Source organism: Patagioenas fasciata, chromosome 28 (genome assembly GCF_037038585.1).
Source record: "Patagioenas fasciata isolate bPatFas1 chromosome 28, bPatFas1.hap1, whole genome shotgun sequence".
NCBI lineage: Eukaryota > Metazoa > Chordata > Aves > Columbiformes > Columbidae > Patagioenas > Patagioenas fasciata.
The window spans coordinates 3635765-3657925 of record NC_092547.1 but is presented as its reverse complement, the minus strand read 5'-3'; the positions used below and the strand labels follow the sequence as shown (position 1 = coordinate 3657925).

At 70.8% G+C, this 22161-nt stretch overlaps 4 protein-coding genes across 5 annotated transcripts in view; all 4 read right to left on the bottom strand.

Annotated features, from left to right (window-relative positions):
- KMT2D (lysine methyltransferase 2D) overlaps nucleotides 1–6267 on the bottom strand; it is a 30052-nt gene extending 23785 nt beyond the window's left edge. The window contains exons 1-13 of one of the 2 annotated variants that reach the window (XM_071800079.1): nucleotides 6157–6267; nucleotides 4500–4585; nucleotides 4280–4394; nucleotides 3967–4196; nucleotides 3772–3872; nucleotides 3493–3655; nucleotides 3208–3373; nucleotides 3011–3125; nucleotides 2773–2939; nucleotides 1815–2662; nucleotides 1429–1563; nucleotides 498–1348; nucleotides 181–294 (exon numbers count right to left, since the gene is read on the bottom strand). In XM_071800079.1, the coding sequence (XP_071656180.1) occupies nucleotides 181–294; nucleotides 498–1348; nucleotides 1429–1563; nucleotides 1815–2662; nucleotides 2773–2939; nucleotides 3011–3125; nucleotides 3208–3373; nucleotides 3493–3655; nucleotides 3772–3872; nucleotides 3967–4196; nucleotides 4280–4394; nucleotides 4500–4551 (3057 nt within the window). In that variant the 5' untranslated portion in view covers nucleotides 4552–4585; nucleotides 6157–6267. The remainder of the gene's footprint in view (nucleotides 1–180; nucleotides 295–497; nucleotides 1349–1428; nucleotides 1564–1814; nucleotides 2663–2772; nucleotides 2940–3010; nucleotides 3126–3207; nucleotides 3374–3492; nucleotides 3656–3771; nucleotides 3873–3966; nucleotides 4197–4279; nucleotides 4395–4499; nucleotides 4586–6156) is intronic. The other variant, XM_065858830.2, reaches the window with a different exon arrangement.
- A 1225-nt stretch (nucleotides 6268–7492) lies between these two features.
- RHEBL1 (RHEB like 1) lies at nucleotides 7493–9456 on the bottom strand. Its single transcript, XM_065858919.2, has 8 exons — nucleotides 9360–9456; nucleotides 8888–8959; nucleotides 8654–8721; nucleotides 8484–8566; nucleotides 8314–8370; nucleotides 8198–8245; nucleotides 8022–8106; nucleotides 7493–7947 (listed from the first exon to the last, which is right to left on the bottom strand). Exons 1-8 carry the CDS (start codon nucleotides 9409–9411, stop codon nucleotides 7858–7860), a joined length of 555 nt encoding a protein of 184 aa, XP_065714991.1. The 5' UTR covers nucleotides 9412–9456; the 3' UTR covers nucleotides 7493–7857.
- A 420-nt stretch (nucleotides 9457–9876) lies between these two features.
- DHH (desert hedgehog signaling molecule) lies at nucleotides 9877–14277 on the bottom strand. Its single transcript, XM_065858918.2, has 3 exons — nucleotides 13767–14277; nucleotides 11897–12158; nucleotides 9877–11283 (listed from the first exon to the last, which is right to left on the bottom strand). Exons 1-3 carry the CDS (start codon nucleotides 14076–14078, stop codon nucleotides 10616–10618), a joined length of 1242 nt encoding a protein of 413 aa, XP_065714990.1. The 5' UTR covers nucleotides 14079–14277; the 3' UTR covers nucleotides 9877–10615.
- A 1696-nt stretch (nucleotides 14278–15973) lies between these two features.
- Nucleotides 15974–21776, bottom strand: LMBR1L (limb development membrane protein 1 like). The gene is made up of 17 exons (XM_065858891.2): nucleotides 21568–21776; nucleotides 19850–19934; nucleotides 19540–19576; nucleotides 19248–19387; nucleotides 19054–19157; nucleotides 18859–18985; nucleotides 18680–18748; nucleotides 18408–18472; nucleotides 18217–18292; nucleotides 18035–18118; nucleotides 17732–17808; nucleotides 17569–17646; nucleotides 17400–17473; nucleotides 17226–17316; nucleotides 16955–17021; nucleotides 16716–16877; nucleotides 15974–16646 (listed from the first exon to the last, which is right to left on the bottom strand). Exons 1-17 carry the CDS (start codon nucleotides 21637–21639, stop codon nucleotides 16594–16596), a joined length of 1461 nt encoding a protein of 486 aa, XP_065714963.1. The 5' UTR covers nucleotides 21640–21776; the 3' UTR covers nucleotides 15974–16593.
- Nucleotides 21777–22161: the final 385 nt, after the last annotated feature.

Sequence of the window (22161 nt, the reverse complement as noted above, 5' to 3'; positions counted from 1 at the left end):
GCACAGTCCCAGGCACTCGCCTCCCCCCGGGACCCCCACCCACCGTGAGGGCTCCCAAGCTTTTCCACGGAACCAGGATGGGGGGGAAGGGGACAGCGGAGACGCTCGGCTCTCAATCCTGCCACCTAACAGCTTGAGACCCCCCTCCAGCCCCCCACCTCTGCCCCAGCCCAGCCTTACTGCTAGGGTGTCAACGGACGAGGTGGTCGACTTCAGGCGCGCACGGCCCCGGCCCCGGCCCCCGTGGGACCCACCTCGGGGGCGCCTCCTCCCCGGGAAGCTGCTGCTGCGACCCTAAGGCCAAGGGGAGAGGGGGAGTTACAGCAACCTGGGGGACCCAGCCAGACCCCTGCCACGCTCCCCGGCCGGGGCAAGTGCAGTGGAGGGGAACAGCCCCATCCCACCCCCAGCACGCGCTCAGCCCTCGCCCACTCACCACAGGGGCAGGGAGGGTGGTGGGTCCCTCCCATACTGGGGCTGGCGGGGTCCCCCAATACCTGCTTGACACGGGAACGCCCCGGGGAGCTGCGCCGCCGGCTCTTGTCCCCGTCCCCTTTGGTGGCCGGCTCGAAGAGCAGCGAGTCGTCGGTCTCGGCGCCCAGCGGCAGCGACGCAGCGTCCTCCTTCTGCAGGCTGGCGTCGGCCAAGGCTGGGCCCAGCTCGAGGGACAGCGACCCCCCACCCTCGGGGTCCGGGGACCCCAGCAGCGGCTCCGAGCCAGGGAAGCTGCTGCTCGTGTCCCCCTGGCTCAGATTGGAGATCTCGTTGAGGATGTCGGGCCGGGGACGCAGGGTGGGGGGCTCGGGACCCCCCTCGTCCCCACGCCCCAGCAGCTTCTCCCCAGCAGCGCAAACCTCCATGGGGGTCTCGGGGCCCAGCTCCTCTGGCTCCAGCAGCAAAGGGGACCCCTTGGCTTCGGGGTCCCCCCCAGCCCGGCCTTCTTCCAGCACATCCTCCTCACTCAGCGGTGGGGAGCTCCCACTTGTGCCCTCCCGCTCTAACCTCGGTGCCTCTTCCTCCTCCTCTTCCTCCTCCTCAGGCAGACCCGGGAAGGGCCCCAGCTCTGGGGCCGGGCTGGTATGAGGGGCAGTTCCATGGGGGCTGGCTGGTGACTTCCCCTCAACCCCGGCCATCTCCATCTCCTCATCCTCTGGGGGCTCGGTGGGGACCGGGGCGCAGACAGGAGAGCCCAAGGGAGGCGGCGGGGAACTGGGGGGCTCAGTGTCCATGGCGGTGCTGGGGCTGCTGGGGGGCTCGGGCAGGGCTGGGGGGCGCAGCTCGGGCACCTCGTCCTCCTTGGTGTCAGGTGAAGGGTCTCGGGGGAGGATGGGTGAGACAGCACGGAGATCTGGGGGTAGAAAGGAGGGGACGGTGGTGAAACTGCAATCCCAAGAAACGCCCCCAGCCCCGGTGTGTCCTCAGCCTCACCTGGGGGAGCTGGGGGTGGCGGTGCCGTCTCGGGGGGCAGCAAGGGCTCCGGCTCCAGCTCCATCTCCTCTTCGGGGGGCACCTCTGGGGCCAGCGCTGGCGCTTCCTCTGCCACAGCCACCTCAGGGATGAGACCTGCAGGACCGGGCACAGGTGAAGGGGGCTGTGGGGGTCCCCTCACCCCCTGCACTGCATGGAGAAGCACCAAGCATCGCCACAGGACCCCCCCCACGTACTCCCAAAGTGGAGCATTGAACATGAAATCAAGGTCAGCACACAGAGACTCAGACAAGCTCAGTGCTGGCAGAGGACCCAGCTGTGGGACCCCTGCACCCATGGGAGACAGAGAGAGGGGAAAGGGACAGACCCAGAGATCTGCCATTTACCTGGTGGCGCGGGGTCCTCCTCGGGGGGCGGCTCGCTGGGGAGCGGCTCTTCGGGGGACAGCTCGGCAGGGGGCAGCTCTTCGGGGGACAGCTCGTCCAGGGGGAGGTTGTTGGTATGCAGCTCATCGGGGGGCAGCGCGTCAAGGGGCGGCTCGTCACGGGGAGACGGATCAAGGGGCCGCTCATCAGGGGGTGATTTGTCAAGGGGCAGCTCACTGGGGGGCAATTTGTCAAGGGGCAGCTCGTCGGGGGGCGATTTGTCAAGGGACGACTTGTCAGGGGGTGATTTGTCAAGGGGTGGCTCATCAAGCGGCAACTCGTCGGGGGGCAACTTCTCAAGCAGTTGCTTATTGGGGGGCAGCTCGTCGAGGGGAGGTACGTCAAGGGGTGGCTCGTTGGGGGGCAGCTGCTCAGGGGGGGCTCCATCAAGAGGTGGCTCATCAAGAGACGGTCTCTGAAGGGGCAACTCATCAGGGGGTGGCTTGTCATGGGACAGCATGAGAGGAGGGGGCTCCTCGGGGGACTGCACGAGAGAAGGGGGCTCCTCAGGGGGTTGCACCAGAGGAGGGGGCTCCATGAGAGGAGGGGGCTCCTCAGGGGGCTCCACGATAGGAGGGGGTTCCTCGGGGGGCTGCACATCAGGGGGCAACTCATCAGGAAGTGGCTTGTCGAGGGGCAGTTCATCGGGGGGCGGCTCCACAGGGCTCGGTTTGCCAGCAGGAGACCCCCCAGTGCCCAGGGGTCCCTCCTTAGGATCCCCCCCAGGCTGTGGCTTCTCATTGCACCCCACGGGCTCCGGCGAGGGGACGGGCACGTCCGTCGGTTCACTGCAGCTGGGGCACGTCAACCTGGATGGGGGGGAGCAAGTGAGGGGGGCAGGGCTCAGACCACCCCCTCCCGGTCACAAAGTGGGCACCCGCACGACACCCCCGAAAGCGGCCCCCCCATCCCCACTCACGTCTGGGCGGGGGGGTCCGGCTGTGGCGCATGTGCCGGTGTTCCATGAGCGTTCTGGGCGCTGCGGTGCTGCTGGCAGCCCTGGCACAGCGAGTAGCTCTGGTACCACTGGCAGCCGGGGCCGAGCTCTGCCGGGCGCCGGCCACAGTCCGAACAGACCCGGCAGCTCTGGGGGGGCAGAGGCACGTCATGGGGGGCCAGAGGCACCCCTGCGCCCCCTTGGCAGGAGCAGGACAAACCTTGCACTTCCAGGAGTCGGTGGGGAGGCTCTCGATGGCCGGCTCCATGCAGAAGGTGTGGTAGCCCTTGTCGCACGCCTCGCACACCAGCATCATGGAGTCCTGGCCGGGCTGCCTGCAGGGGCAACGGGGTGAGGGCTGCGTCCCCATCCCGTATGTCCCTTGTTGTACCCCCCGCCACGGGGACACGGACTCACCTGCAGGTTTGGCACACTTTGCACTCGGGGCACTGCCAGCCCGAGCGCTTGCGGGGCGTCAGGGCGACATCCAGGCAGCCCCCGTGGTAGTGCTGCCCACAGCCCGTGCAGAATACCAGGTCCCGCAGGTCACCCGGCCCATCGCACACGGAGCACCGGGCGTCCTCTGCGTAAGGGGAGAGGGGGGACAGCCGTCAGAGCCACCCCCTCGCTGGATTCTGCTCCTCTGGGACCCTCTCCAGGGCAGGAGGTGACCCAGCACCCAGTCCCAGAGCCCGTACACACCTATCTGCAGGGCCTCGGCCAGGTGCTGGGGACAGAGCAGCCGCAGCGTCTTCATGGACTGGAAGCAGCCGCTGGCAGCGGCGCAGGGGAAGTGGTAGAGCCGGGGGCAACCGGCCGCCCGGCACGGGATGGTGGCCCCCAGCCGCTGACAGTGTTCACATTTCTGGAAGCAGAGCAGCGCAGTGGGGTCAGAGATGCTGCCCGTGGTGAGGCCAAGCTCCCAGCACCCCCCAGGACCCCACGCAGCCCCCACCAACCGCCCCCCTGGGACCCGCTCACCTGTGAGATCCCTGAGAAAACAGCTCTGACCACGCCGTCCGGCCCCGCCGCCTCCTGCCCCACAGACCAGGCTGCGCACCAGCGGTGGACCCAGCAGTGCCCTGCAGGGAGGGGGTGTCAGGGACAGGAGCTCCCAACCCAGGCAGGAGGCCCAGAGCAGAGGGACAGGGACTCCAGTGCCGCAACCGCACTCACCCGTTGGCTCAAAGAGCTGCACCGGAGTCACCCGCTCGGAGAAGCCGATCTGCGCCAGGTCATCGCCCACCGGCTCCAGCTCCAGGGGGGGGTGGCCAGGACCCCCAGGGGGGTTGTGTCCCACCAGCTGCTCGGGCCAGTTGGGCGCCGGCTCAAAGCGCTGCAGCTCCTGCTGCCCGTGCGGGCTCCAGTCCCCACAGTTGCAGAGGGCGCAGCGGCGGGCCGGCGTGCTGCGAGACGGACGGGGGGGTCAGAGACGCTCAGGACAACCCCCGCCAGCTCTGAATCCCCCCCAGTGCCCCCTCAGCCTCACCTGGGTCCCTTTGCGTCCATGCTCTCCAACTCCGGCCCCGCGGAGGCTCCTTTGGGGAGTTTCAGGGTGTCCCCATCCGCGCTGCCCATCTCCTCCGAGGCCACGGCCTGATCGGCTGCCGGGACAGCAGCTGTCAGCAACTGCGGGGGGGGACACAAGCACCCAGCGCCCCAGGGGGGAACAGCACCAGCCCCCCCCCAGCCCTCTGCCCTGGACTCACCTGGCGCATCCGCATCCTTCTCCTCGCTGCCGGGCGGCTTCTGTTCGTCCATCCTGCCTTCGGCGTCCCTCAGGGGGGGCCCGCGGCTGCGGGGGGGGCGAGATCTCTCAGCACAGTTCCACAGGGGCCCTTCCCCGCTCCCCCCACAGCTCCCCATGACCCCCCACCCAAGGGCCAGGGCAGCCCCCTCCTGAGGGGAGTTTGTGGGGTCTCAGTGTCTCTCCCCACACACTGCGAGCAGGCAGCGGGTCCTGGTTCCCTGGGGGGTCCACGAGCCCCTGTGCCCCACAGTGGGGATGGCCCTCCCCACTCCCCTGTGACCCACCAGGCCCCCAGTCTCCCAACGGCAGGGGGGGGGGGAGCACAGTGACACCCCAGGGCAGCTGCTCCCACCAGCAAGGCCACATGGGGGCCAGAGGTGCGTGACTCCGAATTAACACAGGGAGGGGGACCCCAGCTCCACAGCACCCAGGAGGTCAGCAGGACCCCCCCCAGAGTCACCCGGATCCCAGAGCAGCGGCAGCGCAGGCTCTGCGGGGAGGGAAGCACACCCAGTGCCTCCCGCCATGGGGCTGAGTGGGATTTGGGGTGCAGTGACAGAACAGGGCCCCCCCACTAGCACCCAGGCCCTGCCTGTGCCTCAGTTTCCCCAGGGCCAGCATCAGCTCAGCTGAGCCCCCACAGCTGGGGGGTCCCAGGATGGATGCGGGGGGAGGTCACCCCCAAACCACCACAGCCAAAGCCCGGGGGGGCTGTAACTCCATCTCCAGCCACCACCTCACCCCCCCAGCACTTCCCGTGCACCCCAAGGGGAACCCAGACGGCTGCGGGGGGAGATGATGGAGACCCCAAACCCGACCGCACGCCACGTGTGGGGGAAAGGGCCTGGGGGAGCCAGGGGATCCCCACAGCTCCCCACACCGACCCCCCACGGGTGCACCGGGAGAGGGCACTGGAGCAGCCCCCAGTCCCCTAAAACCCCGCTGCCCCCCGAGGCGTCCCGAGGGTTGGGGAGGAGCCCCCGGCCGGCACGGCGCGGTCCCGACCCGGGGGTTCCGGGGCCGCCATCCCCCCAGCAAATCCCCTCCGGTTCCCCGGTAATCCCGAGGGGATTAGGGCCGCCCCGGGGCGGCTGCGCCCTCCCCGGAAGGGCCCGGGCGTGCAGCGGGGCCGGGGGGGTCGGCAGAGGGGCCCGGCCGGCCCTGCCCGCGCCCCCGGGGGGCAGCAGCACCGCGCGGGGCCGCCCCCCTCCCCGGTGCCCCCGGGCCGCGCTTCTCCCTCCCCCGTGTCCCCGGAGGAACCGAGCCCGCCAGGCCCCGCGCCCCGACCCGCCGCGGCCTACCCAGGCACCGGCCCCGGGGCCCCGGAGCGCCGGGCCCGGCCGTACCCGCGCTCAGGCCGCGGCGCGGCGGCCCGGGCCCCGCCGGCTCCCCGGGCGGCGGAGCATCGCCGGTACCGGGAGCGGACACAAAGGGAGCCGGGGGCCGCGCTCCGGGCCCGGGGAGGCCTGGCCGGGAGAAGGCGGCGGCGCGGCCCGGCAGAGGCGGCGCGGCCCGGGACCGAACACGGGGCCTCTCCCTTCCGGGGCCGCGGGGCCCGGGCCCGAACGCGCGGGAGCCCCGGCGGGACCGCCCCCCACCCCCCGGCCGGCTCTTACCCCCGCGGCCGCCCTACGCCGACGGGCCTCGGGGCGCGGGGCGGACGGTGCTCCCCGGCGCGGCCATTTCCAGAGGAAAGTAGGTCCCGCCGCCCGCCCCCGCCCCGCCCCGTCCGCCCGCCCGCCCCGCCGGGGCCGCCGCGCTGCGCCCTGGGGGCCGCGGCCGGGGGGCGCCGCGCCCGCACTACTTGGCGGCAGGGGCTCGGGCGGAGGGAGACGGTGCGCGGCGGGAGCTGCGGCCGCGGGGGGTGTGACGGCGCGGGCCGCAGCGCACGCTGCCGGGAGGGATCCCTCCGCGACGCTTAACCCCGCCGGCGCCGGGGCGGGCGGCGCGCACGTGGGCACGGCGGGGCGGAACCGGGAACGGCGGCGGCCCCGCCCCCTCCCGCCCGCGGGCCCGGGCCGGCCCCGGGTGTCCGCCAGGAGCGCTCCGCGCGCGGTCCCGGTGGCCCGTGGGCAGCTGCTGTACCGGTCCCTGCTGCCGCCCCGTGCCCAACGGCACCCGGGCACCGCTGAGCTACGGCCCTGCCCTACGCGTGCGGCAGCGCCAGGTGCTCGTGGCCGTTCCCGGTACCGGGCAGCCGGGGCCACGCACCCGGGAGACCCCTCACTTACCCACCCTGCACCCCCTGGAGCCCCAGCCCTAAGTGGGGACACACGCAGGCCGACAGCCCCGAGCGGGTCACGCGCGTACCGGCGGTTCCGGGCTCGGGTCAGCCCGCCCGGGACCCTGCGGCGCCACCCCGGGGGCCCCGCTCTGGCGGGGGCGAAGGCGGGGGGGCGGAAAGCAGCCCCACAGCCCCGATCACTGGCAGCGACCCCGGCCCCAGGACCCCTGGCAGGGCCAGGACAGCCCCGGGGGACAAAGGGCGGCTATGGCGGGGATGCTGGGGGTACAGACCACTGGCTGCAACATCCCAGGTTCCACTCCCCCATCCCAACGCTGACCCTGGGGGCACAGAGCAACCCCCCCTGCACCCCAACACCCCATTTCCCTCCTCAGCAGCTCCTCTCTAACAACGTAATTGAGTAATTAGCAGTAATTAGCTCAACTGGGTGGAGATAAGCCACACTGGGAACCGCAGCCAGGCCGGGCACCCTGGCTGTGCAGAGCCCCCCCATATTCCCCAGCCCACTGTGGGGTGGGGCCCAGGGCTGCAGAGCCCCCCACCCCAGTCCCGGTGACAGCACCAGGGCACCCAGCCCCAGGGCAGGGGGCTCTGCCCCACAGCACATTCAGGGCTGAGGGGCACCCTCTGCTGACCCCCACATGCTGCCTCACCTTCTCCCCCCACCACAGCGCAGCAGCCGCCCCCCCAGCCCAGGCTCCGAGGGGTTCACAGCCAAAACAACGTTTAATTGTTCCAGCCCCGCAGCCCTGACTCCCACGAGCGCGGCTGCCAGCGCGGCACAGCCGGCCCGCAGCCCCGCACGGGAACAACACCCGCATTCAGCCCTGGCTCCCTCTGGCCAGGGCGGCCCCACCGTGTCCTTGTGTGTGTGGGGGGACAGCAGCTCCGAGAAGGGGGTGCCCCCCGGCTGGGATGGGACCCCTACCCCACTCCCAGCCACTTGTGAGCCCCCCAGCCTGTGCAAACGAGCAGTCCCATACAACAGCAGGATCACGTGGCCCTGGACCCCCAAAGCCACCGGCGTGCGCTGAGGGTCGGTCTGATCCCGGGGGTCTCCCCCAGGCAGGGCTCACATCAGGCAGCAGCCGGTTGATCCGCTGTTGGAGTTGTCCATCCGGTCAATCTCCTCAATGATCTTCAAGAAGATCCCCTGGGTCACCTGGGGACAAGGGGACATCAGCTCCGGTGACCCCACTCCCAGCCCACAGCCGGGGTACGTCACCTGCCCCACACCTGGCTCTCCTTCGCCGAGGACTCGAGGAAGATGGCCCCCCACGACTCCGCCAGCTTCTTCCCTTCATCCGTCTTGACCTCCCGGCTGGGGACACAGAGGACAGGCAGGATGGGCCACCAAGTCCTCGGAGGGGAGGGACAGCAGGAGAGGACGGGACCCCCAGAACCCTCCTTACCTCTGCAGGGCCAGGTCTGCCTTGTTCCCCACCAGCACCACGGGCATGCTACAGGCATGGGGAGAGTGAGGGCCTGGCCTCCCCCAGCCCCCCGTCCCAGGAGGGACAGCACCTACCGCATCTTCCCTCGGCTCTCGTACAGCTTGTTGTGAAGGGTCTTCACCACCTGGAAGCTGTGGGGAGAAGGGGAGCTCTGGGCACTGTCCCCCTCTGGGGTCCCCCCCAAGGGCACGCAGCCCTGAGGACATGGGGACAGCCCAGCAGAGAGGGTGGCTGGGCCCCTCACCTCCGCAGGGAGGTCACCGAGTACACCAGGATGTAGCCGTGGATGCCGATGATGAAAGAGTGTGGCAGGATGGTGTACTCGTCCTGGGGGTGGGGCAGGACCAGTGCCGGGGGTGACACCGGGGCCAGCAGCCCCTCAACCCCTTCCCCAGGTCCTGCCCACACTGTTACCTGCCCAGCTGTGTCCACCAGCTGCAGCTGGAACTCGTCCTTGCCCACCACCACCATCTTGTTGTAGGCTGTGGAGATGGCACCACATTAACGGGGCTGCCCGAGACTCCCGCCCCCCCACACCCCTGGGGGTGCCTCGGCCCCTGGCACACGGCTTTGGGGCACAGCCCAGAGGTGGGGACACACGTCCTCATCACCCACCCGAGGAAGGCACCGTTTCCCTCCCCAACTTACTGCTCTCCACCGTGGGCTCGTAGCACTCCACGAACTTCCCCTCCACGAACTGGTGGGCCAGGGAGGTTTTGCCTGGGGCGGGGGGGGAAGCGCAGGCGCAGGGCTGGGGGCCGGGGTGGCAGCATCGCCCCGGCAGGGGACGGAGCCTCACCGGGGGAAGGGAACCGGCCCGATGCCCCCGCGTTCACTGCCCCCTGTCCCTGCCGAGCGGTGCAGAGGACCCGGCCCCGGGGTGATGGGGGTTCCCGGGTGCGTGCCCAGGCTGAGCACGGCCCCACAGCTCCCACCCGGGGTGGGGACCCGTCGTGCTCTGAGTCCACGGCGGCGAGAGGCACCCACGAAAGGCTCAGCACAGCCCCCCCGCCCGGTGCACCCCTGCCCCCGGCAGTGCCCTGGGGAGCAGCCCCACTCCCAGAGCCGCACTGGGCAGAGGACACCGACACCTCCCCTTCCCCGGCCCCCCCGCACTGACCCACGGCCCGGGACCCGATGATGAGCACTTTACGGTGCCGCACCAGGGGCATGGCCCACGCCGCCGAGGGGCAGTGCGGGCGGGCGCGGCACACGGCGCTATAAACCGCCCGGCGCGGCGGGGGGGGCGATGTCGCCGCCACTACACCGGCGGCTCCACGTGACCACAACACCTCCCTCCCGCCCTCTCCCATTGGCCACGCTTAGCGGCAGGGGCGGGGCGCGGGGGCGGCGCAGGCGCGCTGGCCGCCGCGGCTCCATTCATGAAAACGGAGGGAACGGCCGGGGCCACGTGGTGGCCGCACACCTGAGCGGGCCCGGGGGGTCCCCGCGTCCTCCCCCCGCGCCCCGGCCCGGGGACCCCCAGGGACGCCCGTAACCCCCGGGGTCCGCACCGCGGCCCCCCTAGCCCCTGGGACCCCCGGCCCCGCCGGGATACCCCTGCCCCCCTGGGGTATCCGACCTCAGGCCCCCCGCCCGCCTTTGGCAGCTCCGCTCTCAGCCACGGCTCCACCAGGGCCATAGAGACTCTTTATTTACCCAAATAATTAAATAGTAGTTGTTTCGTTGTTTTTTTTAACAGAAGTGGTTAAAAGCAGGCTGGCCCCCCACCCCGTGAGGTGGCCCCTATGGCCGGGGCAGGTGAGCACAAGGGACATTTATATTATCATTTATAAATAGAAAAATAAAACTCTCAAGCAGGCCAGGTTAGCAGTTAGCACGGTTAGAGCCGGGCCCAGTGCCTGCGGCAGGCACCCTGCCCAGCCGCCCTGGGACGGGGACAGGGACACCGCGTGTGACAGCGGGGCAGACCCAGAGCTTGGGGACAGGCACGAACTGCTGCTGGGTGCCCAATGTCGGGCTGATCTGACATCTCCCCCTTGGGCTGGATTTGGCCCCGGGGCAGGGGCTGGTGGTGCCCAGTCTTGGCTCCACAGGCAGCAACCCCGGCCCCAGCCGCAACGGTTAACGAAGCAATAAATATAAGGGGAGTGTGCGGGGGGCCGGGATGCGGGGACCAGGCCAGGCCCCCGGCAGTGCCGCGAGGGGCTCTGGGACACGGGAGGGAGCTGAGCCCGGGTCCCTGGGCCACCCCGTCCCAGGGACCCCATGCCCACAGTGCTGAGCTGAGAGGCTCCCCAGGGGGCCAGGGGTCCCCCTGCCCCCCCCGGGTCCAAAGGGGGCCCAGGCCCGGAGCCCCCCACTTCCAGTGTGCGGGATGATCTGCAGTGCAGTGACTGGGGGAGCCTGGGAGCCCTACACCTGCAGGGCATTGCGGCCCAGCACGCCCCCGGCCAGCCGGTAGAGCAGCCGGGAGTACCAGTGCATCCCCGTCTCTGGCGCCGTCCCGTTGCCTGCCTCGGCGCGGGCCGGCAGCAGCGAGAGGAGCCCATGGAAGAGGCGGAGGGGGGCGAAGGCGCGGTGGGCCCAGCGGTGGCTCTCCAGCACGGCGTAGCAGGATGCCAGCACTCCGTTGACCAGCAGGGTCCCGTGGGAGGTGAGGGGGGCAAAGACCCCCACCCCGTCCTCCCGAGAGACCCGCAGCACGCGCGCGGGGCGCAGCCCCTGCCCGCCGGCCCCGTGGGCCAGCACCGCGTCGCCTGGTCTCACGCGGCGGGCGAAGACGGGCAGGAAGGTGGCGGTGCCGTTGGCCGCCCCGCGAGCCGCGAAGACCAGGTGGGACGGGGTGAGGAGCAGCCGGCGCGCCGGGCTGGCTGTCTCGATGGCCACGAAGGAGGCGCGTTGGCCCAGGTCACGGTCGAGGAAGAGCAGCACCTTGGTGGGCACCAGGCGCCCGCCCGGCTCGGCGCCCAGCACCCAGTCGCCCCGGCGCAGGTCGGCCAGGCCCCGGCGCTCGCCGCTCCAAAGCGTCACGGTGGCGTGGCCGGGGAAGCAGCCGCCGGTGCGGACGGCCAGAGAGTTATCTGGGTGCATGGAGAAAGCTGTGGGTCCTCTGTCCCCACCGGCGCTGCCTCCAGAGGGGACCCCACCCCGGGGTCCCAAATCATCCCCGGGACAAAGCGGGTATTTTGTGGAGCCCCCTGGTTCCTGCGCGCGGCTCCTGGGGAGGCCGGGTGCCGCAGGGCCCCTTTGTTCACCCCGTACTGACGCCCTTTGTTCAGGGCTGGGGACGGTGACATTTACAGCCACTTTCACTTTCTGTCAATTGTCACTTCTGGGCCGGCAGGGGCTGCCAGCCGGAGCAGCCATGGGGCTGGGAGCCGTGGGCCGGGCTGCAGCCGTCTGGATCAGCCTGACAACCCTCGCCATGCCCCACACTGGGACCTGAACCACAATGGTGGCTCCAGGCAGGCAAAGTTGGGGCAGAAAAGTATGGGGTTTGCCGATCTGGTGGCCGGAAGTGTTGGGGGAGGCTGAACTGGGGCCACACAGCCTGAACCCGCTGGGGCCGGACACCGGCTGGAGCAGAGCTGCGTCCCCAAGGCCCCGCGATGCCAAGGGGGAGATGGGGCTGTGGGCTGGGATGCTTATGGGCACGGCAGCCCCCGCCCTGGCAGCAGCCCCCCCGCGTGGTACCTGCTTTCACAGAGACGTGGATGTGCGCCTTGGACTCGTAGTAGACCCAGTCGAAGCCGGCCTCCACGGCCAGGCGTGCCAGCATGCCGTACTTGTGGCGGTCGCGGTCGGACGTGGTGATGTCCAGCGCCCGGCCCTCGTAGTGCAGCGAGTCGGGGAGGTGGTGCCCGTCCTCGTCCCAGCCCTCGGTCACCCGCAGCTTCACCCCCGGCCACATGTTCATCACCGCGATGGCCAGCGAGTTCACCCGCTCCTTGCAGCGCTGCGGAGGGGACCAGCACCAGCATCACCCCCAGCTCTGCTGCAGCACCCGCTCCCCTCCCTGGGGGTCCTGCACGCAGATGGACAGACAGACACTGGTCCAGCACAGGGTTTGGAGGGACCGTGCTGGTGGGGGCAGAGGGGGTGTCCCCCTCACGAGCACAGAGAGCGGCGTGGCCGAGCTCCCTCCCAGCTGGGAGCAGGTTGAACATTAACATGCCCCGGGGTCCCGTGCTGGAGCTGCACGGGCAGCCGGGCAGAAAGGGCAGGGGACCGGGACGGGGACTGGGACAGTGTCACCTTCCCCGCGGCCACGGCCATCACTGATTAACGCAGCGGGAGGGCTGTGGGGGTAATCTGGGGGCACAGCTGACACTGAACCAGACCCGAATCCTGGAGCGGCACCGTGGGGGCTGTGTCAGCCCAGCGGGGCGGGTGGGGAGCAGGGCCTGGAGGACAGCACAGGGGAGTCCGAGGCTCCAGTGCCCAAGGGCGATGGTGGGAGGTCCCAGGTGGCTCCGGGGGTCCCACTCCCCCCATCATCAGCAGATCCGACGTGGGGTGCAGGGCTTGGAGCTCCCATTGGTCCCCCCCAGCAGCCGTTTAGGTCACACTGTCCCTCCATGCCCCGGTGGCCCCCTCTCCCCCGTGCAACAAAGCCGTTCCCGGGGCCGCGGGGGCGGGAGTGCGGAGAGCAGGCCTGGGGTGGCCCGGCCGGGGGGGCGGCAGTGACGGGGGGGCAGGAATGCACCCGGCCCGGCCCGGCCCGGCCCGGCGACAATAGGCGCCTTCGAGCCCGGCGCTGACCTCAGGCTCCGGGAATGCCGACGCCGCCACAAAGGGCCCTTTCAGCCACCCGCACCCCGGGTCGGCTCCGCGCCCGCGGCCCCGCCGGGCTCCGCCGCTCCGTTCCCGCCGCCCCCGCCGCCCCGGTCCGCGGGAGCCGCCGGCGCCGCCTGGACCACTCGCAGCATCCCCGTCGCCATGGCAACCCTGAGCATCCCGGCGGGGCGCGGCGCGTCCCGGGCTCCCGCCGCCCCGGATCCCCCCGGGAGGCGGGTACTGAGTGCCGCCCCATCCCTGCTGACCCGCCCCGCCGGCACCGTCGCGGAGCCGGGGCGCACGGGGAGCGGAGCCGCGGGTGCCCCGTGTAGGCGGTGCGGCGGCAGGACCCCGGGCCGCCCCTGCCCGTTAATCCCCGACGGCGGATCCTTAATGTCCAAGGCGGCGCGACCGCCCCGTCCCGGGGCTCCGGTGCTGCTGCGCCGCCACCAAGGTCCGGGGAACGGTGAGGGGAACCGAGGAGTGGCACAGTGAGCCCCGGGAGGACCGTGCGTCCCGGAGACGGTCGGTGCCGCCCGGGGAGGATCAGTGTGCCCCGGGAAGGTCCGTGCGCCCCGGGAGGGTCGATGTCCCCCGGAGAGGGTCGGTGCCACCCAGGAAAGGTCCGGGAGCGCCGGGAGGGTCGGTGCCGCCCGGGAAAGGTCCAGGAGCGCCGGGAGGGTCGGTGCCGGCCGGGAAAGGTCGCTGAACTCCCGCCCACCCCACCCCCCCCGCCCCTGCGTCCCCGCGCCCTCGAGAGCGAGGCCGGGCCGGGCGCAGCCCCCACCTCGGTCATGAGCCGGTCCGCCCCCGTGTTCTCCTCGTCCTTGAAGATGATGTCGGGGTTGTAGTTGGGCACCAAGTCCCTGAAGCGTTCCGAGCCCCGCAGCACTTTGCCCTCCGCCTTCCCGCTCGCCCCCAGCGTCTGCTCGGGCACGTTGGGCACGAACTGCTTGTAGAGCAGCGGCGAGAGCTGCCGCCGCCCCAGCCGCCGCCGCCCCACCGGGCCCCGGCCCGGGCCGCAGCCCAGCGCCGGCGCGGCCAGCAGGCAGGCGGCGAGGCCGAGCAGGCCGAGGGCGAGCGGGCTCCGCCGGGGCATCCCGGCCGTCGGGCCCCGCTGCCTCCGCGTGCCCCGTTCAGTCGCCGGGGGCACGGGCGGCCGGGGCGGGCATGGTCCCGGTGCGGCGGCCCCGGGGCTTTTAGAGGGTCGCGGTGCCAGGGGCGGGTCGGTGCCGTTTCCTTCTCACACCCACGGCCCCGTCGCAGATGCGGGATCCGCGGCCGCCAGGGACGGCTGACCCCCCTCCACCCCACCCTCCCGCCGGTCCCGCCACCCACTCGGAGCGCGGTGCCCGGACACCGGAACGCCCCCCCCGCTGCCGGCTTCGTGCCCACGGGCCCGGCACCCCCTTGCCTGGCGCTGGACCCCGATCCCGGGGACACCCCGACCCAGCCCGAGCCTCGGGGGAAAGTCCTTCCTACCGCTTCGTCCTGGCACCCGAATCGGGCACCGGCACCCCGCTCCGGGCACTGCCCCGAGCCTGGCACCGGGCACCCGGCTCCTGGCGCTGCCCCAGCACCGGGACCCGGGACCCCGCTCCTGGCACTGCCCCGGGGCCGGCACCGGGACCTGTCCCCGCTTCTGGTCCCGCGCCCTGATCCCGTCCCCTCTCCCCGTCTGAACCCTGCGCTCCGGTACCGGCTCCTCTCCCCGCTCCCCGCTGCCGGGACCTCTCTGATCCTGATCCTAACGCCGCGGTTCTGGTCCAGGGACCTCTCCCCTCTCCTGACACCGCCTCTCGGGACCCTCCTCTCCTGGCTCCGGTCCCGGCTCCTCTTCTCCCACCGCTGCCCTTGGCACCGGCGTCACCGTTATCCTAACGCTGTGCCGCCGCGACCAGCACCTGCTCCGCTCCCAGAGCCCGCTTCCTGGCACTACCCCGGTCCCCCCTTTTCGGTCCGACCCCCGGTATCGGTACCCGCTCCTGGCCCAGCCCCCGGTACCGGCTCCCCTGGGTGCCGGCCGGCACCGAGCGCTGCCCGCAGCCGACCCGGCCGGGCTGCCCCACCTGCCGCCGCTCAGCTCCGGCACTGGGCAGCCCCGCCGGGCCCCGCCTCGGACCCGGCCCCCGGGAGCGGCGGCGGCCACATCCCCCGGGGCCGCCCCCACCGGGGCCGCCGCGCTGCCCTGCCCCGGCCGGCCCTTCCGCGCCCCGGGCCCGGGACCGGGACAGGGCAACCCAGAGCCCGGGCTCCGCCAGGGGTCGAGGCGCCCCGGGGCTGGGACCGGGGTCCCCCGGGGACTTCCCCCGGGGCCGGGACCTCCGGGAGCTCCCGGCAAAGTACCCGAGGGTCCTGGCGAGGGCCCGAGGGAGCAGCGGGGCGAGGCAGGGTTGGAAGCAGATCGGGGGCGGGGGGCGGCTCCCCATGCCCCCCCCAGCCCCGGTGCCAGCCCGGGGTGACAGGGAGGGGAGCAGGTCGCGGGGAAATCGCGGGCACCGATGTCCTCATTTCCTACAATATAAACCAGGCTTCCTGCGCTTCCTGCTCAGCCCCGGCCGAGGGGGCGAGGGGGGGCCCGGCCCCCCACCCCCGCCATGGGGGGAGCAGCCTGGCGCGGCCCCAGCCGGGGCAGGATGGGTGGGGGGCCGGTTCCCGGGGCAGTTTCTGCTCTTGGCCCCAGGCACACAGGGGCAGGACCCCCCCCCAGTGCCCCTTGCTGGGGGCAGCTCAGGCCCCCCCCGCCCGCACCCCGAGGCAGCCGCCCGCACCCCGACCTCCCCAGCCCGATCCATTATCAGGGAGCTGCCCTCACCTTCAGCCCAACCCTTCCTGCAAGCAGCTCATTAGTCCCAGCCAGGAAGAGGGTTAATTACGGCCCCCAGAGAGATGGGGAGGGGGGGCAGGACTGAGACCCCCACGGGCTGGGCGCCCACCCTGTCCCCTCCCCAGCTTGGCTGTGTCCTCGGAGGGAATAAAATACCCAGATTCAGATTTTTTTGTATTAAAAAAACCACTGTTTATTGCTCCAAACAAGTTTTGTGGTAACAGACCCGATGGGCTCGTCACACCAAGCTGTTTTGGGGGGGGGGGGGGCGTCTCAACCCCAGCACCCTGGAACCCACCAGCCCCTGCTCCTTCGAGGACCCCAAAGGCCTGAGGGTGGGCGACAACCAGTGTCCCCCGGGCAGCCTTGGGGTGACATGGGGATGGGGTGCGGAGTGACTGTGCAGGGGGGCACGAAGCCCCCAACGTAGTGTGGTGACAGTCCCCAGGGTGGGGGAACATTTAAAACCCAACTGCACCCCAGGGGCAGCCCCGGGGTGGGGGGGGCTGGCTGCTCTTTCATGAGGTATGAAAACAGGGGGTGGGGGGCTGCAGCCAGCGCAGCCCCCGGGGGACCCCGTGTGTGACAGGGACACGGCTCAAGGCCACGGCTCAGTAGCGCAGCAGGCTGAGGTAGACCAGGGAGAGGGCACCAGGCCCCTCCACGGGGTCTTGGCTCTCCTTGGGGGGCTCCTGGAGCACCAGGCGCCATCAGGGCTGGCTCAGCAGGTGGTGGCCATCCCGGTGACCACCAGAGCGCGGGTGGGACGCGTCCCCAGCCCCCAGCCCTAGCAGGGATTGCAGAGGGGCCAGGAGCGCGTCACCGGCAGCTTGTGCAGACCTGGCAGAGGGAGAGTGTGAGAGCTGGGGGGGGTGACACCCAGCGCCCGCCCTGCGTCCCCATCCTCACCGAGGGCGCGGAGGAGCTCGGCCTGGACGGCCCAGGACACCCTCTTCACCAGGCAGAGCGTGGTGAGCCCCGCGAAGCCCATGTTGTACAGGAAGACGATGTAGAAGTTTCCCAGCCAGTTGAAGCGGCCGAAGTCCCCGAGAAGGTCAAAACGGGTGATGCCTGGGGGGTCGCTGGTCAGGGCACCGCGCGCCTGGGGACGCCGCGGTCCGAGGTCACCCTGCCCCCCAGGGGCTCACCCAGTGTCCTGGAGAAGACTGGCAAGGCTGAGCTGAGCACCAGCAAACAGACACAGTTCCCGATGATCTGAGCGGGGAGGAAGGAGCGTTTATGGGGGGGGGCAGCACTGCCCCAGTGCTTGGTTCCTCCCCCCTGGGTGCTGAGACCCACGGGGACCGTGCCCAGGAATGTGCTGGATGTGGGGGGACACGGGATGTCCTCGCGTGGGGACACCAGACAGGGACACAACCACGTGTTGCAGGGACTGGGGGGAGGCCCAGGAGCTCCCACCTTGGTGAGGGGGGTGTCCCGGCGCTCGGGGAGCAGCCGGGTGAAGAGGGGGGAGCTGTAGAAGCCCACGACGGAGGAGACCATCAGGTAACTGTGCGGGAGGTTAAGGAGGAGAACGCGGCGGGGCAGCCCTGGGGACAGCGCTGGGGACACGAGCGCTCGCCTGAAGGATACAAGATGAGGACGACCTGCAGTGCAGCTCCGAAGGATCCAAAGATGGAGAAGGAGACCTGGCCCAGGGACGCGTCCTGCCGGGGGAGGAGGGCGCACGTTGGGGGTGAGCGGTCCCCAGCCCAGCGTGGGACACGAGGCCTCGCTGTCCCTTGTCCCCCCACCCTGGTACCTGGATGCCCCGTGGCATCGCGGCATCGTCCAGCAGCAGCTCCAGGACGTGGAAGCAGACGATGAGCACAGAGATGCCCTGGCAGGGGCAGGGAGGGAGTGAGGGCAGCTGGGGGGCAAATGGGGAGAAGCCCCAGGTCCCCCGGGGGGCAAGGGCCACTCACCGTCAGCGCCAGGAGGCCCAGCATGGCCAGGGGGTAGCCCAGGTTCCTCTGCCAGGGCGACGCTCGGTGCCGCAGTTCTGGGGCGGGGGGGACGTGCCCGGGTGAGAGGGGAGCATGAGCCCCCACCCCAGGGCAGGAGATTGAGAGAGGCCCCGAGGTGCCAGGACAGGGCTTTCCAACCCCCACCCCATTTCATAGCCCCCCTCCCTCCATGGGGCGCAGGCTTTCAGGGAACCAGCGCTCCCAGTGCCAAGCTGGAGAGGACCCAGGCGTCCTGCGCTCGCCCGCCCCCGGGCTCCTCACCCAGCTTCCGCCTCTTGCTCCGGATGGCAAAGAGCTGCTCCCGCAGCAGCTCCACGTTCAAGTTCAGCCAGCAGGAAGCTTTGCCTGCCAAGGAGGAGATGCCGAGGGGCTCGTGGGGGCTCCCGAGTCGGGGGGCGGATGGGCCCCAGGTCCGCCCTGAGCCCCCCCGCCCAGGCACCCACCAGAGGAAATCCTGCGGGACACGGCGGCTTCCTCGAGCCTCGTGCAGCTCAGCTGCTCATCCAGGTCTTCCAGGAGCTGGGGTAGGTGAGGAACCCGTGAGCAGCCGGTGGGGGGGTGAATGGCACCCCCTGCCCGCGATGGGCGAGCAGACAGCCCTGGGGACAGCAAAGACCTGGGGGGGACACCTTACCCGGGGTTTCACCAGCAGCTTCCCCGTGACAGTGAACATGGTGGAGAGGCCGAAGGGGGTGCACACTGCGGTGGGAGGAGAGGCTGAGCAGGGGGTGCCCCAGCATCCCCCCCTCCCTGCGCCCCTGCAAGGGTCCTGGGCAGGGCTGGGGGCTCAGTCCTGCACTGTGACCCCCACCAGATCCCAGCACCGTTTGCAGGGAGCAGCCCAGGACCCGCACCCACGGCAGGATGGGCCCACGGGGCACCTCGAGGGAACACCCCCCGACTTACGAAGCAGAAGCAGCACGCCAAAGAGCGAGATGCAGGAGTAGAGGTAGGGCAGGTAGTACTCCCAGAGGTCTGTGGAGGCAGCAGGGTCAGCCCAGTGGCACTGGGCATCCCTTCATCACCAGGGCCCAATCCTGCCCCGCCAGAGCCGGGAGAGCGCCACGCGCTGCGGCTGCACCCACCGTAGAGCGACTGGCGGCTGGCGGCATCATCGCTGACCATGGCAGAGGCCACCCAGACCATGCCCAGCACCAGCAGCGTCAGCAGCAGCAGCACCACCGTTGTCTCATACACCCTGGCCATGATGCCCTGCAGCAGTGGGGTTACGAGGGGCCGGGGACTGGGGCAGCGGGGGGGACACCCGTGGGCTCACTTACCTTTTTGGATCCTGCAAAGCCCTCAGACTCAGTGAAGAAGTAGGCAAAGGGCATGAGGAAGACGAGGGATAGATTGGAGAAGAGGAAGATCAAGTTCCAGAGGCCTGGAGGGGAGGACGGCACAGGGTGAGCTGCTGGGGGCCAACCCCAACCCACAGCCCTCGGGGCACCCTGGGGCCACCCCACGCACCCACCGTGGACCAGGGACCCGTTCAGCCACTGGATGTAGTAGTTCTGGGGGAAGGAGAGCAGCACCTCGTTGCTGATGATGGAGAAGGGCAGCAGGAGGACGGCGCCCAGCGCCACGGCCAAGGTGAAGGTGCAGAGCCCCAGCCTGCAGGAGGGATGAGCAGCAGCTCTGGGGTTGGGTCCCCATGGGTGTCACAGCCAGAGTCACCAGCTGAGGGGACCCAGCATCCCAGCCAGGCAGGGAGAGGAAGCAGCTGAGCACCCCACAGGCAGGGAGCGGGACGGGCAGGAACTTACGCAATCCTGTCGACAGCAGCATCCTCGTCATCATGAACTGTGGGAGAAAAACCCGAACCAAGGGGGCTGGGGGAGGCAGGGCTGCCCGGAGCATCGCTCCCCGCCCGCTCCAGATGCTGCAGAAACACTCCCAGGAGTTCAGGCTCTGCTCCCCTCCCGTGGCGGCTGCGGCAGCGTCCCACAGTGAGCAATGCCACAGCAACCTGGGCTGCGCTGGGACCAGGGCCCCCGGGAGCACCGGTGGTGATGGAGGAACAAGCCCTGGGGAGGCTGAATGTGGCTCCAAATGTGGCAGCTCCCGCCCTCCTACCTGCTGCGAAGTCCGTGTGCTTCTTGAAGTGGGTTATGATGAAGTGGCAGAGGATGTAGAGGCTGGCGAAGAGCAGGGCACAGATCTGCAGGCAGAGGAGTGCGGGCAGCACAGGTGATACCTCTGGCTCCAGGGCCCACCAACTCCACCCTGTTTGTTTTTCCACTCTTGGCCGTGGTCACACCCCGCGTGTGTGCTCGGCCCTGCCCGCGCATGGGGGCCGCCCCCAGGGCTCACCCATGGGTGCCCACAAGCTGCCACAGCCCCTGGGACAGGGGAGCTGGAGGGGCGCTGTGACCATGGGGAGAACCCACCTGGCAGCTCTGGGTCCGCCTGTGCTGGCAGAGCTGGAGGTCTGACCCCATAGGACACCTCAGCACCCCCGAGCCCACAGCCCGCACCCCGCTGGCACCGGCACCCGGCAGAGCCGTGGGAACGGCCTTGAGCCGGGTGCCAAGGCTGCTGTGCCGTCCCTCCCGCCCCCGCCAGCACGCCGAGGGCCGGCTGGAGCAGGCGACGTCTGAGGAACAGCGTGACCTTTCATCCTGCTGGGTACGCGGCAGGATGAGGAAAGGTCTCCTGAACCCGCCACCTTGGCATGGGTGGAGCGGAGCAGCAGCGGCACAGCCCTCCCACCCGGCCCGGCGGCCTCGGCTGGCCAGGGGTCCCCAGCATCTGCCGGGTGGGGGGGCAGGGAACCCCAGGAGCCGGCCCAGCTCCAGAGCCCTGGAGGGACAGCGCCACTCCCATTCTCAATTCTGCCCAGGGAAGGGTCTCATGCCGCAGGTCCCCTCCTGCCGCGGGCTGTACCCCACAGCACAACGCTGTGCCTGGCTGGGGACCCCCAACACCTCCTGCACCCAGGGAAGTCGGGCTGAGTGAGCTCCGCGCTGGCCGTGCTGAACCAGGAGCTCCTGGGTGAGACGTAGCTCCCTGGGACAGCTCGGGGTGGAGGTCTGGGGAGCGCCAGGACAGAGATGCTGGATTCTGGTCACTGGCTCCAAACTGGGCCATGGCAGGGCCACCCTGGCACTGCTGGTCACTGCGCTTGGCCACCCCATATGCAGCAGCCCAGAGAGTGCCCAGGAGACGCTGGTACCAGGACACCCAGGTCATCCCCATCCCTGAGCCTGTGCCAACAGGTGTCCCGGCCGGCAGAGCAGAACCAGACACACGGGCTGGGGGGCTCAGCAGGACCCTTCCCGCTGACACCCAGCGCCCCAAGGAAACTTGTAGGCCTGGGGACAGGGACGGGAGCCCCAGCACGGGGCTGGCCCGGCTCTGGCACCGCCGCACCCGGCACTCTCAGCCCCCCGCTTGTCCAGGGACTCCCGGCGGGGTCGGCGGGGCGCAGCCCCGGGGCTCCGGCACGGCGGGACTTCAGTGCTGCGGGGGGCAGTTAGGACAGGGAAGGGGATGAGCAGCAGCGCGGCTGGTGCTGGAACACGGGTGGCGCCCCCCCGGGAACCCGCTCCGGCCCGGCCCCAGGACCCCGCTATCTGCGGAGCGCACGGCCGCCCGCCGCGGCTCTGGCACCGATAACGGCCGGGCGTGGGGCACAGCGGCGGCCGAGCCCCAGAGCGGCCGCCGGGGAACGCGGCTCTCCCGGGGGGCTGCGTGCGCCCGGCCCCTCCCCGCGGCTCCCCCGCCGCCACAGCGGGACCGGGACCAGGACCCTTTCCCCGCCCGGCGCCCGTCCCCGCGGCCCCGGCACTCACGATGCACTCGCGGACCCTCTGGTGGAACAGCTGCTCCCGCACGGCCAGCGCGTCGTGTTCCGCAGGGGCCATGCTGCGGCCAGCATGGCCGGGCCGGCTCCCGGCGGGTCGGGGTCGGGGTCGGGACCGGGACCGGGACCGGCCGGTGCTGCCGGGGGAAGCGCCGCGCGGCCCTGCCCCTCACGTCCGGTACTGGTTACAATGAATCCGCGGCCGCCGAAGACAGAAATGGCCCCGCCTCCTCCACCCCATTGGCCCTGGGCAGCCAACGAGGTGCCTCTCATTGGTGCGGAACTGCGTGGGGCGCCCCGATAGGCTGCGGACGCCGCTGCGTTCCCACCCACCGCTCCCACGGGGGCAGCGGCCCCTCCGTTGGGGGAGCCGGGATTAGGGCCTGGTTCAGGATTAGTGCCGGGAGCAGGGCTAATCCGCGGGCGGGCTAATCCCCGGCAAAGCCGAGGGGGCTGGGCCTCCCCGGTGGCGGTAGCACAGACTGACCCCAGCCAGCTCCTGTGGGACCCATCAGTGCAGCACCATCCTGGATGCCCCGGGAGACCCCAAACCCCACGGCACACACGGACAGGGTGGGATGGG